This window comes from Gossypium arboreum, chromosome 11 (assembly GCF_025698485.1).
Source record: "Gossypium arboreum isolate Shixiya-1 chromosome 11, ASM2569848v2, whole genome shotgun sequence".
NCBI lineage: Eukaryota > Viridiplantae > Streptophyta > Magnoliopsida > Malvales > Malvaceae > Gossypium > Gossypium arboreum.
Window position 1 is genome coordinate 126,727,103 of NC_069080.1, and position 17,855 is coordinate 126,744,957.

At 33.4% G+C, this 17,855-nt stretch overlaps 2 protein-coding genes across 2 annotated transcripts; both read left to right on the top strand.

Moving 5' to 3' along the window:
• The first annotated feature begins 6,045 nt into the window (after nucleotides 1-6,045).
• LOC108472044 (disease resistance protein At4g27190-like) lies at nucleotides 6,046-8,605 on the top strand. Its single transcript, XM_017773566.1, has 2 exons — nucleotides 6,046-8,267; nucleotides 8,383-8,605. Exons 1-2 carry the CDS (start codon nucleotides 6,046-6,048, stop codon nucleotides 8,603-8,605), a joined length of 2,445 nt encoding a protein of 814 aa, XP_017629055.1.
• On the top strand, nucleotides 8,605-12,188 carry LOC108472043 (disease resistance protein RPS5-like). Its single transcript, XM_017773565.1, has 7 exons — nucleotides 8,605-9,152; nucleotides 9,213-9,358; nucleotides 9,516-9,719; nucleotides 9,820-10,037; nucleotides 10,132-10,245; nucleotides 10,678-10,740; nucleotides 11,856-12,188. The coding sequence occupies exons 1-7, from the start codon at nucleotides 8,605-8,607 to the stop codon at nucleotides 12,186-12,188; spliced, it is 1,626 nt and encodes a 541-aa protein (XP_017629054.1).
• Nucleotides 12,189-17,855: the final 5,667 nt, after the last annotated feature.

Below are 17,855 nucleotides of genomic sequence, written 5' to 3' on the forward strand. Positions count from 1 at the left end.
GTGCATATAATCGCCTTTGGTTTTTACAGTCCTCAAATGATTTTCCACATGCTTCAGATCGCAATGGACTTGAAATCTTTCAGAAATAACTTTGGCAACTCGATTAATAGAAAGCGCTTTGAAAGAATTAGAAGGCTTATTTCCTTTCGAGCCTCTTCGCTAGAATTTCAAGAAAAAGATGTTCCATCGGTTTTGTCCACTGAATTGCTTGGAGGTCCCTTCTTTGTTGCCCTTACCCATTCTACATTAAGAATTTTCATTGTCAATCATTTCAATATCATTATCCAACTAAATAAATTCAATATCTAACATAATAAATTCAACAAGCTTAAAACATAATAAATTCAACATCTAACAAATTCAAGACATAATAATTTCAAAATCCAACAAACTAAAATTTCAATATCATTATCCAACCAACATTAACAAAAAAAATAATTTTAATACTAAAACATACATAACATAGAAAAAATAACCCCAAAACCCTAAAACTACCTAATATTTCTAGTCATATAATCAGCCCACATAGTTTGTGCAATTTCGTCTCTTTTAGCAGACCATTGTCTTGCTTCTTCTCTTTCTTCTCGCTCCGTAAGAGTTGGTATTATCAAATCAGAGTCAGGCTCCTCAAATAATCCTTGATTAAGTAAATCACTAGGATCAACTCCCATTATATGATTATGAATAATACAACAAGCCAAAACTATATCTACTTGAGTTTGAAAATTCCAAAATGGTTCAAGATCTAATACACGAAACCGTTTCTTCAAAATCCCAAAACACGTTCAATGGTGATTCGCAATGATGAATGACGAAGATTAAAGAGTTCCTTTGCATTTTCAGGCCCCGATCACTAAACTCTTTTAAATGATATCGGACACCACGATAGGGGTAATATATCCATTTCAATGCCAGTATCCAAGATCAAGAAGATAATATTTACCTACAATTTTACAAAATATAATATTACTAATAAATTATGAGCTTACTAGAACTAGTTGGTATTTAATGTTAATTCTTACCTTCGAATTCTTAATCCTCTTGGGCGTGAAAGTGCATCACTTAAAATACGAGAATCATGTGCACTACCTTCCCAACCAGCTAGAACATAGGAAAATTTCAAATCAAAAGTAATGGCGCCAAAACATTTTGTGTCGTCCCCCTTTACGGCCATTGAAATCTTCCTTGAATACTAAGTGGAGCAGATGCACGAGCATGAGTTCCATCTAATGCTCAATACAATCTTTAAAATAAGGATAAAACCTTGGATTGTTTCTAATTTCACTAGGAGTTGACTCATCGTAATTTAATAACTAGCTTATACAACTTTAAAACACTCTCAATACAACCCTAAAGTAACGGTGAACTGTCTCAATTGATCTATAATATCTAGATCCTATCACTCGAAACCTTACATTATGACCAATTATATGTAAAAATATAACTACTTGCTCCCTAATATTCACCGATTTAGTTGATTGTAACAAATTATTTCTACTAAGAATATCACACAAATTAAAAATGCAATTGGTCTCATCCTTATCACATCAATACAATGTTGGTCACCACTATATAAAATACTATTAATATAATTTTCTCTTTCATAATCTTGATTCACACGAGGGTGAGAAGTAATTTCCTTCCTAGTTTTTAATATTTTAATCCAGAGAACCCCAAAAGCTAAAACTGAAGCCACTACTGCAACAATTGCATTTGATCTCGATTACGATCCATCTACACAAAATAATACCACACAAACATTTGATTACTACAAAAAATACGTAAACTTTTCATAAGATCACATATATTACTAAAGATCAATATAATGGGACAATTATAAGCTACCAATAGTTTTAGAGCAAATTAGGTCCAATTATATTCAAAGCTAAATTATATAATCAGATTAATACCAATTTAATCAATCCATCGGTTTTAGAGCAAATGTTTAAAGCTTCTTAATCAAGGCATAAGTTTGAACTTTACCAATCCTAAATAGCTAATTCTTTTAAGACAAACTTTAAATCAAATCGAAACATAAACTTCAAATGTCTTTCGTAAAAAGGCTCATCTACATGAGCAACCAACTTTAAAAAAAATCTTCAAAGAATCATCAATCAGTAGTATTGGTGCTATCATTATATTTATACAAAATATCCTCAAAGCCAATTAACCAATGAATGTCCATCAAGTGCAGCAAGCCAATTCTTGAGCTTTTATTATCCTCACTATTGTACTAGTTTTTTAGTTAATAAACTGGTGAAGCAAAATGCAAAGTGCCCATTGCTAAACCTTACGGTTGATTTAATGGTTTTGATATTTGAAATGAAAAAGACAATACAATATTGACTTTATTTTAGGAACATGACTTTAACAATATCCGAAGTAATACATTAAGCATAACTTTAACATCCAAAGTACCTATAGATAATACATTAAGCAACTAATTATAAGGTCCTTGTAGTTAAGACATGTCTAATATCATCATGTGCATCTTGTAATAATATTATTAGCTTGCGATCTTAGATTTACTATTCACGATATAAAATTATTACTACTTACGACTAGATTTGGCTTTGTAGTTGATCTCCATTGATATCAAAATCTATGACTAGTTCTGCCTCTTCCTTTCTTTGATTGAATGTTTCATTTTCATGCAATAAATGATTGAGGCAATCTAATAAATAATAAGAGATGAGCTTTAAATTCATAAATTTGCTGTTTTTGGAGAGAGGAAAATATAAATGTTAAATATCTTCTATCTGCTGTTTAATTATCCCAACTCCCAAAAGCCAACAACTCTAAGACATCACAATTTCTTTTAATTTTTTGAGGGTGACATGTTGTAAATAACCTGTACATTCAATTGTAAGAGCGCTATATCGTAGTTATGATGCAATGGTAAGAGCACTCTTTCTTTAATTCTAGAAAACCTACATTTTCAATTTAAGAGACAAATTTCTTGTTGCAGACCTAGGTCACTGAGGTAAACATAGACCATATTATTTTGAGCTCTCTGTAAGCGATAAACTCACAGGCTTCAGTGAATAAAAGCAAATATTAAAGAAAAGGAGAAAAGGCTAGCTAGTAGACTACTAAGCGAGGAGCATGCAAGAATTCAGGGATAGATTTATCTTACTTATTAGATCTCTCTCTAAGATATACTAGCATAGTAACATCTACATGGAAAAAAAGAGTGAATTCATCTCCAGCTACTATATCAAGAGAGTAAGAAATTCAGCACATCAAATAAGGAAGATTTTTCAAAGCAGTGGAGACATATAAATTAAAGTGCAACTCTGAAGAACATGACTTAACTAGTATGTTGTTTTGACATAATTTCTCACTATAACATTCTTTACTCATCTAATTGATTCCTTTCATATAAACATTTAGATTCCATTTGGTTGGTTGATACTACTACTATATGAAACGGAAACTACTATAAAGCAAAAGCAAAAGGTAAAATGCAGTATTATAGTTGATTTATAAATGGATAAATGATTAAAATGTAGGATCAGTTCACTAAATCAGTTAAATTCTTTAGATTTAAGAGACAAATGGAAACCTACATTTTCAAATGCATTTTCAACCAATCTCATTGCTTCAAAAACCCATTTTTTTTCAAAGGCAGAGCTTTAAAAACAAACAGTTGAAAGAAAGAAAATCCACCATTGGTGGTGTTACCTTCAGGTTGGCAGTCAAGAAGCAACAATGGTGATTGGTGAACGATGATGGGTCAGTGGTGACCGGAGTTGTTAACGATGATGGTGGTGGTCGGTGGGTGTTGAAATGGAGAAGGATTTAGAGGTGTTAATCGGGAAAAGAGAAAGAAACGGGAAAAAGAGGGATTTATCCTTGAAAGCATGAAAGAATAATGCAATCCCTTAGCTGAGCAGCAATTTAGTACTAAAGTTGTTACCTCTTGAGTGGATTAAAATCAGGTGTAAATTTTCTGTTAAAACATGCTAATAATTTCTCTCTGTTCCTAAATCTGATAAGATCTAGAAAATTTCTAGGAATGGGTTGAAAATCAATTGATTTTCCACAAATATTTTCGTTAAGAAATAGTTGAATCAAACAAGAAGCATATAATAAGAAGCGGGAGGAATGAAGATGTTAAATACCTTGACGAAGAAGAAGCAAGAAGATGAAGAACGGCACAAAGGGGAATGAAAAAGCACCCTAAGAAGAGAAGATATGGAAAAGCTAAGGAAAAAATGAAATTTTATTAAAGAATAAGACATAAGAACTAGGAGGAGAAAGTACGGACGGATGAAGAAGAAGGAATATGCGGGACGTATGAAGAGCGACCAAGGGGAGCTTTTGGAAAATGTCTTACGGAAAAAAATCGTAAGTCATTTTCCCCAAAAGCATCCCATTTTACCGTGTTTCTGAAAATGTTTTACAGTGTAAAATATTTTCAAGCAACCAAACAGCGTAAAATGAGGAAAATATTTTCCGGAAAATCAAATACAGGCAAACAAACGCACCCTTAATTTATATATATTTACTATAAACCTAAGGGAATGCGTATTACTTTTATAATTTTATTAGTGGAGTCTTAAATTTTCATTAAATAAAACATAATTCAAAGTGATTTTAATCCAAATAATTTGATTTGATTGATTGTATGAGTGAGTTTGGCACCGGTTTCCTTTGGGTTGTAGGTGATTCAAGTGTAGAAAATCCTTTGGAGTGGCTCCTTTTTCTAGCAGTTTGGCATCAAATATCAGTACCTTCATTTGCTGCTCATCATCTCCCATCCAACAAGCTTTATTTATTCCTAGAGTTTCATAGCAGCCTTCCTTGACCATATATATATATATTTATTTCAAACTAAGCTTTAATTTGCTTTTCTTGAAGTCATTGCAGCCAAGCTTCCCCAAATTTTCGTACGACCTTCATTTGCTGCTTTCTTCATCTACCATCCGACAAGCTACTCAGAACAGGTATATTTTTTGAATTTCACCTCTTTATTCTTCTTTCAAACCTTTTAAACTGCAACTTACTATAATTTCAGTTAAAAAAAAATTAGTTAAAATTCATCGGTGTTTATATTTTCCCTACTTTTCATCAGCTTTCAGCAGTGGTTTCCATTGTGCTGTAGATGAAAGTTTAGGTGAGTGAAAGGCAGCTACACAAAACCCTTTGGAGTGGCTCCCTTCTACCAGTTTCTCATCATATTATCAGCAACTTCTTTTGCTGGCTTTCCTCATTTGTGGTCATCATCACCCATCCAACAAGTTAGTCAGAAAAGGTATTTATTGAATTTCACCTTTTTTATTGTTCTTTCAAGTCTCATAAACTGCAACAAACTTGGTTCCTTTTCATGCTTGCAATGACATATATTGCTTTTTGCTCCATGCTCATTAACTATATATGTTGCCCACTTCAAGGGTGAGTGTCAGTTATTTTCATATACTATGAAGATCACATATATCTATCTTATATCTGAAGACATATGTGTTCGAATATAGAAAAATCAAGACTCTATAACAGAGCTCACTAACTACAACTTGATACAAATTGTTTATTATTGTGTTCTGACTTGGTACAACTACAGTTCATGTGCCTCCAAGATCCCATTAGGCACATTTTACTGTAGAAGAGTAAAAGAAGAAAAATCATCCTAGCATTGGAACTGAGATTAGGATTTGCTTTCTAAAGTATAATTTACAAATATGTAATCTACTATTCGGAGCTTAATAACAGTAAGTGAATATTTTAGCATGTTAACATACTATGAAAAATGACACTGAAACAACAAAAGCTGTTATTGCATTAAAAATCAAGTAAAAACATTTTAGAATTCCTTATGGTAATTTATTTGGATTAACTCTAGATATCTATTTTCTATTAATTTCATTTCATCATTTGTGTAGGAAAATTTCTTGATTACATCTTTATAACTTGTGAAATTTCTTGTGGAATCTGTTAAAAAGATCATGTTATTTTTTAGCCATGGTTAGATACATACGGCTGACTATGTATTATTATTTAGTTTCTAACATATTACATGTTATGCAGTACTCTTAACTTACAGCCATGGAATTTGCTCTGAATAAGATTGATAAACAGTGGGACAATTACAAAAGTGTTAATCAGCATATGAATGACCTGAAAAGGAAAGTAATGGAATTGAATGGTATGAAGGAAGATACTTATTCTAGAATGAGCGCAGAGCTGCTGCCAAGAAAGAAACCCAAGAGGAATGTCCAGATATGGTTGGAAAATGTCGAAAGAATCAATGGCGAAGTACAAAACCTTGACGGAAAAATCGGTGAAAGCAGTCGTTTTACACGTGGATCTCATGCAGACAATGTGTTAAAGACGATAAGCGAAGTTGAGGAACTTACTCAACAAGGCAAATTTCAAGATGGTTTGGTGGTTGATGATCCTCAATGGATTGGACAGGTTTTGTCGACAACAACTTTATCGGGTGAAGGTGCAAAGGCCTGTGTAGAAGAGATTTGGCAATGCTTGATGGATGATGAGGTTGGAAAGATTGGAGTTTGGGGGATGGGTGGTGTGGGGAAAACAAGCATCATGAAGCTTATAAACAATCTACTCTTAGAAGAGACGGGAAGGTTCGATATTGTGATTTGGACCACTGTATCCAAGGAGATGAGTATTGCTAAACTACAAAAAGACATGGCAAGTAAGATTGGAGTAAGCTTTTGTGGTGATGAAGATGAAATAACAAGGGCAGGGATGCTGTTTGAAGGATTGTCACGAAAGCGTAGGTCTGTGATCATCTTGGATGACCTATGGCAGGAGGTTCCCCTTGACAAGGTAGGAATTCCTGAGCCATCTAGTGGGAGTAAATTAGTGTTGACGACACGATCATTTGATGTGTGTCGAAAAATGAGTTGTAGAGCAATTAAAGTCAAGCCTTTGGTGGAAGAAGAGTCGTGGAAGCTGTTCTCGGAGAAGGTGGGTCGGGGTATTCTAAATATTCCAGAAGTGGAACCAATTGCAAAAAAGATTGTTGAGCGCTGTGCGGGTTTACCCTTGGGAGTAATTACTGTAGCTTCTTGTATGAAGGACATTGATGACCTTTATGAATGGAGGAATGCACTAAAGGAGCTAAGTGATCGCAAAAAAAGTGTTAATGGATTGGAAGAAGAGGTGTTCCAGCAGTTGCGATTTAGTTATGATCGTTTGAAGGATCCAAAACTTGAACATTGTTTCCTCAGTTGTGCATTATATCCTGAAGATTGGGGAATTGAGGAGAGAGAGCTTGTTCGACTTTGGATTGCAGAAGGGCTTGTGGAAGAAATGGATAGCAGGCAGGCAGAGTTTGACAGGGGTCGTGCAATAATGAGTAGACTCTTAAACAAATCTTTGTTAGAAGTTTTTTCTGAAACTAAAGATGAAAGATGTGTAAAGATGCACGATCTTGTAAGGGATATGGCATTACATATCACAAGTGCAAAACCTCGATTTTTTGTAAAAGTAGGCATGGGATTAAGGGACCCACCAAATGTGGAAGAATGGAGTGAGGATTTGGAGAAGGTTTCATTGATGAGGAATTGGGAGTTAGAATTTCTGTATCCCTTGGAAATGTCACCACCAAAGTGTCCGATGCTCACAACATTGTTGCTGTGTGGTACTGGTATACGGAGTATACCGGAAGGTTTCTTCAGCCATATGGATGGACTCAAGGTTCTTGATCTTACTGGGAATTTTATTGAGAGTCTCCCAAATTCCATATCAAATTTGAAGAATCTCACTGCGCTGTTGCTTGCTGTTTGTTCTTATTTAAAGTATGTGCCATCATTGTCAAATCTTCGAGCTTTAAAGGAGTTGGATCTTAGAGGAACAGCTATCAAGGAAGTCCCTCATGGAATGCAAAACTTGTCGAGCCTCAAGTGCTTAAAACTACGCTGTTGGAACATAGATGAGATCCCGAATGGAATATTCCCCAGACCTTCTTGCCTTCAAGAATTGAATGTTGGTGGAGCGTTCATAAGTGGAAAAGAGGCTGGTGAGTTGAAGAAATTGGAAACCTTTGAAGGGGCGTTTTACGACTCTCACAACTTCAACGTGTATGTCCAAGCTTTTCATGGTCGAGAAGAGCCTCGTCAATACTTCATCGTTGTGGGTGAAAGAGGAATGGAAATGGAAGATTCTGCATCAAAAACGATTGCATTAGAGGTTGGTAGAGTCTATCCCAATCAGATTATGCTTCCACGTCACATTGAGAAATTGGTTGTCTGTGATAACGGTACAGAGTCTCATGAAGAAGAATACCTGGTTTTCTGCAGGTTTTTCCTAACTTCACTAGGCAACTTTTCCTCTCTTAGAATTCTTGAAATATCGTGTTTATATAATACGAAAAGGTTGTTCTCTCCAAACTGTGTGCCGCCAAATTTAAAACAGCTTGAGGTTTCGTATTGTGGCCAACTGGAGGAAAGTCCAGATATGGTTGGAAAATTTCGAAAGAATCAATGGTGAAGTACAAATCCTTGACGGACAAATCGGTGAAAGCAGTCGTTTTACATGTGGATTTCATGCAGACGATGTGTTAAAGAGGATAAGGGAAGTTGAGGAACTTATTCAACAAGGAAAATTTCAAGATGGTTTGGTGGTTGACGATCCTTAATGGATTGGACAGGTTTTGTTGACAACAACTTTATGATGAGTATTGCTAAACTACAAAAAGACATGGCAAGTAAGATTGGAGTAAGCTTTTGTGGTGATGAAGATGAAATAACAAGGGCAGGGATGCTGTTTGAAGCATTGTCACGAAAGCGAAGGTCTATGATCATCTTGGATGACCTATGGCAGGAGGTTTCCCTTGACAAGGTAGGAATTCCTAAGCCATCTACTGGGAGTAAATTGGTGTTGACGACACGATCATTTGATGTGTGTCGAAAAATGAGTTGTAGAGCCATTAAAGTGAAGCCTTGGGTGGAAGAAGAGTCGTGGAAGCTGTTTCCGGAGAAGATGGGTCGGGGTATTCTAAATATTCCAGAAGTGGAACTAATTGCAAAAAAGATCGTTGAGCGCTATGCGGATTTACCCTTGGGAGTAATTACTGTAGCTTCTTGTATGAAGGACATTGATGACCTTTGTGAATGGAGGAATGCACTTAAGGAACTAAGTGATCGTAAAAAAAGTGTTAATGGATTGGAAGAAGAGGTGTTCCAGTAGTTGCAATTTAGTTATGATCGTTTGAAGGATCCAAAACTTCAACATTGTTTCCTCAGTTGTGCATTATATCCTGAAGATTGGGAAATTGAGGAGAGAGAGCTTGTTCGACTTTGGATTGCAGAAGGGCTTGTGGAAGATATGGATAGCAGACAGGTAGAGTTTGACAGGGGTCGTGCAATAATGAATAGACTCTTAAACAAGTGTTTGTTAGAAGATTTTTCTAAACGGCCAATAATGAATAGACTCTTAAACAATTGTTTGTTAGAAGATTTTTCTAAACGGGGCAATAGAAGATGAGTAAAGATGCATGATCTTGTAAGGGATATGGCATTACATATCACGATTTTTTGTAAAAGCAGGCATGGGATTAAGGGAGCCACCAAATGTGCAAGAATGGAGTGAGGATTTAGAGAAGGTTTCATTGATGAGGAATTGGGAGTTTGAAGTTCTGTATCCCTTGGAAATGTCACCACCAAAGTGTCCGATGCTCACAACATTGTTGCTGTCTGGTTCTAGTATAGAGTATTCTGGAAGGTTTCTTCAGCCATATGGATGGACTCAAGGTTCTTGATCTTTCTTGGAATTTTATTGAGAGTCTCACAAATTCCATATCAAATTTGAGGAATCTCACTGCGTTGTTGCTTGCTAATTGTTTTCGTTTAGAGTATGTGCCATCATTGTCAAATCTTCGAGCTTTAAAGGAGTTGGATCTTGAAGGAACAGCTATCAAGGAAGTCCCTCACGGAATGCAAAACTTGTCGAGCCTCAAGTGCCTAAAACTAGGTTATAGGAACGTAGATGAGATCCCGAATGGAATATTCCCTAGACCTTCTTGCCTTCAAGAATTGAATGTTGGTAAAGCGTTCATAAGTGGAAAAGAGGTTGGTGAGTTGAAGAAATTGGAAACCTTTGAAGGGCGCTTTTACGACTTTCACAACTTCAACATCTATGTCTAAACTTTTCATGGTCGAGAAGAGCCACGTTAATACTTCATCGTTGTGGGTGAAAGAAGATGGGCAGTGGAACTTTTTGCATCAAAAACGTTTGTATTACGGGTTGGTATCTGTTGGGGTCTTGACTCCGGAGGAAGTATGAAGCTCAGTCTTAAGCTTGAGCAACAAAGCAATAAATCCGGATGAAGAACGACAAAAACTTAAAATTTAAGTCTGGGACTTGCAGAGCAAACAAACAGAATCGGGCTTGAATCAAAAAATGAAAGCAAAAATTTTGAGAGTATTTTGGATAATAAATTCTGATGAATTTTTTTTTCATATTTTGAACAATGGCATAATGCCAATACATATACCAAACATAAGCTGGTCAGCATTAACAAGTTTCACCTAAACAACTATCTACTACCACGAAGTTACATTTGAACTAGCTAATCATAACTTGCATACATAGGTAAGCTGATTTATCAATCTATTAGCACCTAATTACATTAAAAAAGCTATACCAACTAAGCTCATTTTGAACTAAGTAACTAAATTAATGCTTGAAGTAACAAAAACTGAACTGCAGCTTGGTCTTCAACTTCATCCACATGACTTGGGCAGCATGGTCTGCTCCTTAGCTGCATATGCTGTATGGAGGTCAACTTCAACACTATCCCAATCAGATTATGCTTCAACGTCACATTGAGAAATTGTTTGTCTTTGATTACGGGACCGAGTCTCATGAAGAAAAATACCCGATTTTCTCCAGGTTTTTCCTAAGTTCACTTGGCACCTTTTCCTCTTAAATATCTTGAAATAAGGAATTTAAATAATAGGAAAAGGTTGTTCTCTCCAAACTGTGTGCCGCCAAATTTAAAAGGGCTTTATATTCGGGATTGTAACCAACTGGAGGAAATAATAACATCAGAGGAAAGAGGAAGGGTTACCATGGAATTTTGTCTTCCACGATTAGAGTAAATGACATTGAATTATTTACCTAAATTGAAGAGCATTTGCAGTGTTGATGCAGTAATGATTTGTGAATTTCTTAAATCATTTGATGTAATGTCTTGTCCGAAATTAAAAAGGATACCTTTTAAACTTCCCCAAGTTGGACCATCTTCACCACTTGAACTTGCAATTAGACTAGTGCCAATGGAGTTGTGCGAATCAATGGAATGGGCTGATCATGATTTCAAGTCTTTTTTGATCCTGAAACTTACTTCCCTTTTATGAATATTTTTATTTGTAATCCAACTAAACAGACTTAAACTTTGTTATGTGTTCATAATGTCTTGCTTTTCCATGCTCACTTTTTGCTTCAGAAGAGTGTATATCAACATAACCATGCATACTATAATTGACTTTAAGAACGATGAAAAAAGGAACCTCACTTGATATTATGAATAAAATAAACATTAAAAAGAAAAACAGAGGATGGAATCCAAAATCTGATTCATCAATTTATACACTATATTTTGCCCCATTCATAAATTGTAACATAATGGTATAATTAAACATAATATTGTCATGATATAAACCTTTAAATGCACTCCAAACTTATAGTCATGGTTTTTTTCTCCAAACTTATATTTTGTCTTTGATTAAGGTACCGAGTCTCATGAAGAAGAATACCTGATTTTCTCCAGGTTTTTCCTAACTTCACTTGGCAACTTTTCCTCTCTTAAAATTCTTGAAATATCGTGTTTAAATAATACGAAAAGGTTGTTCTCTCCAAACTGTGTGCCGCCAAATTTAAAACAGCCTGAGGTTTCGTATTGTGGCCAACTGGAGGAAATAATAGCATCAGAGGAAAGAGGAAGGGTTACCATGGAATTTTGTTTTCCACGATTAAAGGAAATGTCATTGAAATATTTACCTGAATTGAAGAGCATTTGCAGTGTTGATGCAGTAATGATTTGTGAATCTCTTGAAAGGCTTGATGTAATGTCTTGTCCGAAATTAAAAAGGATGCGTTTTAAACTTCCCCAGGTTGAACCATCTTCACCACTAGAACTGGCTATTAGTCTAGAGGCAATGGAGTTGTTCGAATCAATAGAATTGGCTCATCCTGATTTCAAGTTTAAGTTGTTATGAATATTTGTATTTGTAATCGAACCAAACAGACTTAAAATTTGTTATGTATTCATAAAGTTTTGCTTTTCCATTCTCTAGTTTATGGTTGAGAAGAGTGAATATCAACATACCCATACATACAATAATCGACTTTGAGAAGGATAAAAAAAGGAACCTCAGGTGATATTATGAATAAAATAAACATTAAAAAGATAAATAACAGAGGATGGAATCCAAAATCTGATTCATCAATTAATACACTATACTTTGCCCCAAACATAAATTGTAACATAATGGTATAATTAAAATATAATAATGTCAGAATTAAATTTATCCAAAAACATCAAAAATATTAGGTGTCTTAATCAACAGAAGCGACATTAAAAATTTTACTTTTACGAAGAAACCTAATATTTCTGGAGCTGAAGTTAAAATTTAAATACTCAGCATTAGGAATAACCAGAAACTCAACCAAAATATTGCTTCAAAATTTAGTGAAGTTACTAACTAATGGTTCATTATTACTCATTGACTTCCCCAAAATAAAATAAAAGGATCAGAGTCCAATTTTTTTTTTTGAAAAATTAAACTTATAAACTTGGGTTCATGAACCGAGCTTCAATTTGGTTTTTAATAATTAAAAATATATGGTCTTTTACTAATAAAAAAAAAGCTAATAAGTAAATGACACATGCTTCCTTAAATTTATTTGTGGAAATCTTTTGATAAAACTATCTTAAAGGTCCATTTTAGATTACATTTTTTCCTTTTACTATTTTTAAGTAAAATATTAAAACAATTTAATTCTTAATATAACCACCTTTATATAGTTTTATTGAAGTTTTTCATTCTCATAATCGGTATACATAATCATAATCCCCAAAGCTTGTAGAATCTATATATACATAAAAAATCTTTCAATACTTGTCTAGATATAGAACTTAAATGCACTCTAAACTTATAGTCATGGTTATTTTTGAATGAAATTGATGAACACTTTAACAGTAGGAGAGGTCTCAATGAAACCCTTGAAAAACTTTAAATTAATTTTTTTACTATGATACTTAATCTTTTCTTTTAATCTAAATTGATACCTAAAATTATATTTCTGTTAACCAATTCAATCCACCAAAATTAGAGTATACCACGTTACACTTAAAATCTAATTAGAAAACTCGCGTGACATTCATACATACTAAAAGTAAAAAAATAGATTTATAAATTCTAAAACTAAATAAAAAATTTAAATTCAAAAATAATTTATCAATTAAAAATCTAATTAAAATTTTAGTAAGCTATCCTTTTACTTTCACTCAACATTGATTATCGTTGGCTTAGTAGTATTTTTCAAGTTTTATATTAAAAATTATTTTAAATTTTAAAATAATTTTCTAATATATAAACTTTTATATTATTTTAGTTTTCATAATTTAACTATTTTTAATTTTAAAATTTTGATTATATTTTTTGGTTTTTTGAAAAATATTTTAAAAATATATATAAGCTCTAGAAAGTTAAAATAATTTTAAAAATATTTGTTTCAAAAAGCCAAAAATAGTATAATAATTTTTTAAAAAATTGGAAAAATAGTTAAATTATGATAACTAAAAGAACATAAAAGTTTTAGAAAAATTTTAAAATTTAAAAATATTTTTCACACAATATATATAAATTTTAAAATAATTTTCTAATATAAAACTTGAAAATACTATTATGTCAAAATCGATCCAGTCAATTTCATTTCAAAGTCAAATGCTAATTTTCTAAAATTTTATTTTATAAATTACTTTTATAATTTTTATTTGTTATTAATTTTTTTAGAATTTATAAATTTATTTTTATTTTTAATATATATATATATATATGTCATGTAACACTTTCTAATCAGGTTGAAGTGCCATGTGAGACAATTTAATTGGGCCACATTTCTGTCATTTTTTTAACAGTGGTGGACTGAACTAGTTAACAAAAATATTGTAACTTTAAGAATCAAATTGGGCAAAAAAAAAAAAAACCAGGTAGTGACGTGAGAAAAATGATATACTTTAGGAGACAAATGATGCTTTAAGCAAAAAAAAAAAAAAAGAAAGAAAAGAAAAGAAACCCTCCAAAATAAAAATAGAATGAACCTTTATATTAGGGGTCAGATTATATTTTATCCCCTTAACTTAAAAATAGACAAATTAGTCGCTATATATTAGATTAATGAGTAAATTGGATATTTTGTTAAAAATTACATCAATTTCTATTGAAAAACACTAATCATTGTACATCATTATAAGATACATATGATACATCACATGTAATTGTTTGGTTATTACATCAACCCTGTCAATTTTTAACATATATATCACAGTACCCGAATTTGACAACTTTTACCTACTTGACACCTTTTTTTTTTTTTACCTAATTAGTCCATGAACTTGAAAACTGCAAAAACTTAATAGTTTTTTAGATACCTCTGACTAATATTGCCAAATTTATCATCTTCAATCAATTAGATTATGCCACGTATATTAAAGAACTGATATTATGTCACGTGTACTAAAAATAATTTAATTTAAATTCTTTTTTAATTGTTATTAATTTAAAATAAAAAACTTCTAATTAATTAACTGATATTTTATCTCTACTTCCGTTTCTTCTTCTTCTTCTCCCTCGTTCTCTGCGCTAACATTGCTGGCTCTCAATTTGGGTAGTTTGAATCGAGGGACTCTCTTCTCCCCTTTTATTAATTTTTTCTTTTTATTGATTATTGGCTATAGGTTTATTGAGTCTTTGGGTGAGTGGTGAGCGACGAGTTTTGTTGAACTTTGGCCTGCAATGCAACAGGAAACCAACAGCAGACCAGCATGCCAGACCAGCATTGAAGCTGAACCAAATGTAGCAGCATCATTTTGTTCTTTTGTTCATTTGTAACTTGATTTAGTTTTTTTTTTAATTTGTACTTTAAGTTAGTAGGATTTGTTGTTGATTTAATAGCTAAGATGTTAGCTACATTTTGTGTGTAATTCAAGCTTTATTTTTTAGTCAATACTTTAGTGGGAGCATTTATGAATTAAGAAACTGTCATGTAACTCATGCTTTTATCTTAATGAAAATTCAAGAAGAAAGTCAGTTTTTGGATTTCAATTTTCAAGCTCTCTTTTGCATCTGTTTTTCTTTTCTTCTTTGTTTTCTATCAAAAACCCAACATATGGTATTTTTGCCGGATGAAATATGAGAAAAGAATTCAAAAACCCCAACAAATGGTAATCAGAGCTTGTCATCTTTGAGGGCCTTTGTTGTAGGTAGTTTTTTCTGAAGAAAACTTAAAAAACTGAAGTTGTCATTTTTGTTGCTGCAAAATGAGCTTCACACCACTACCACCACCTGTGTTTGCTGGTGAGAACTATTGCATTTGGGTAGTAAAGATGAAAACTTACCTCCAAGCACATGAACTATGGAATGTGGTTGAAAATGACACTGAACCAGCTCCACTGAGGGCCAATCCCACCATTGCATAGATTAGTCAACATAGTGAAGAATGTGCCAAGAAGCATAAAGTAATGGCTTGCTTGCAAAATGGAGTATTTGATGTGATTTTCACTCGGATAATGGCCTGTGACACACCAAAATAGGTATGGGAGAAGCTAAAAGAAGAGTTTATGGGGTCAGACAAGACAAGGTAGTAGCAACTGATCAACCTGAGAAGAGACTTTGAGAATTTGAAGATAAAAGAGTCAGAGACCATCGAGCAGTACTCTGATAGGATAATGGCCACAGTCAACAACATTAGGCTCCTTGAAGATGATTTCAGTGAGAGCAGAGTTGTTAAAAAGGTCATTACAACTCTCACTGAAAAATTTTAGTCAAAAATCTCTTCATTGGAGGACTCAAGGGACTTATCAACCATCTCATTGTCTAAGTTGGTAAACTCTCTATATGCACTCGAGCAGAGGAGGGCCAACAGGCTAGAGGAGCATCCAGAAGGATCTTTCCAAGCTAGAGCCAAAGAAAGCTCAAGTTCAAGCTATAAAGGCAAGAAACCATGGCTTGAAAAAAAAGGAGAAATCAAAGAGGGATGCTGGAAAGAAGAAATTTCCACCATACATTCACTGTAAAAGAAACACACACTTGGAGAAGTACTGCTGGTACAGGCCAGATATCTAGTGCAGAAGCTGCAAACAGTTTGGTCATATTGAGAATGTGTGCAAGAACAAAGGAAGGGCACAAGCTCAGCAGCAAAACCTGTAATGGCCTAAATTCAAGGTTATCGGAACAATGGTTTCGTAACCATAGATCCAATTTAAAGAGAAATTTATTTCAATATTTTTGCTTGAAAATTGATATGATAGGAAAATAGTATGAAAATATTGATAGGAAAATTTTATCGATTTAGTGATTAGTTAGAAAAAGAAATTATTGAAGAAATTGGGTAAAATATGGTATCGGGACCTCTATCTCGTAAAACCAAGTCAAAAATAATTTTATAAATATTTATGAAATGTTATTAATGTGGTATTAAAATATCGTTAGGAAATTTTAATGTTTGGGTAGTCAATTAAATGAAAAGGACTAAATTGTAATAGGTGTAAAAGTTGCTAGAGTGATTAAATAGCTTAAGAGTCTAATGAGAAAGGATTTAAAAGGCAATTAGACCCAAAAGTTATTTGGGCTGGACGGCAAGGGTATGAAATCAGCAAAAAAATTGATAAATTAAGGGTAAAATTGGAATATTGCAAAATTAACTAAATAAAACTAGGACTAAATAGGAAATATCTAGATTTCTCTTCATTTCTCTTCAATTCCAGCAGCTAAAAACGCCATACGAGGGTTCTCTAAGCTGGTATTTCATAATTTTTGCACCAAATCCAGAAGATTCAAATACGAAGCTAGATCGAGGAAAAGAAAAAGTTCGGGATTAATAGATTTTTACTGTTTACAAACAAGTATCAAGGTAAGTTCGTGTAACTTGAATTATATTCTTAAATTGCTTGAGATTGTATGTTATTGATGTAAATATGATTTGAATGTTCATTGTATGAGAATTAATGAAAAATTGATATATTTGATAAAATGGGAAGAAATCCCGTTTGAATGAAAGGAAAATTCAATAGATCTCTGAAAAGGAATTGACGGTAAAAAGGATCTAGCCCGGACGGGTGATCCTATCTGATATAGCCCTCCGAAGAATATGTGTAATGGATTTAGCCCGGACGGCAATCCAATTAGGGTCTCAATTTAGCTCGGACGGTAATTCAGATCCAAGCTCATTAGAGTAATTGTCGTTCTTTGGGATTTAGCCCGGACCGGTAATCCCGACAATACTCTATGAGTTTATATTGCGAGGATTTAGCTCGAATCGGTAATCCGCCGCAAGGTTGAGGTTCGCAGGAGTGTGCTCTCTGAAATGGATATGTGCGCACATGAATATGAATTGACGGACCCGGAATTGTACAATAAATGTCTACCTCGAAAATCCATCGAAATTCCGATAAATTCAACGGGATAAATATGGAAAAATAACAAGGAAATGGAAATCATGGTATTGACGAGCTCATCAATCATAGTATATATTATTGGTACATGGAAATTATTGTACTAACTTGAATGTTGAGTTTGTGCATATTAGGGTAATAATGCATTGAATGGATATATGGATGTTTATTGTATTGTATTGAAAATATTAGGTAAGTATAATTCTTG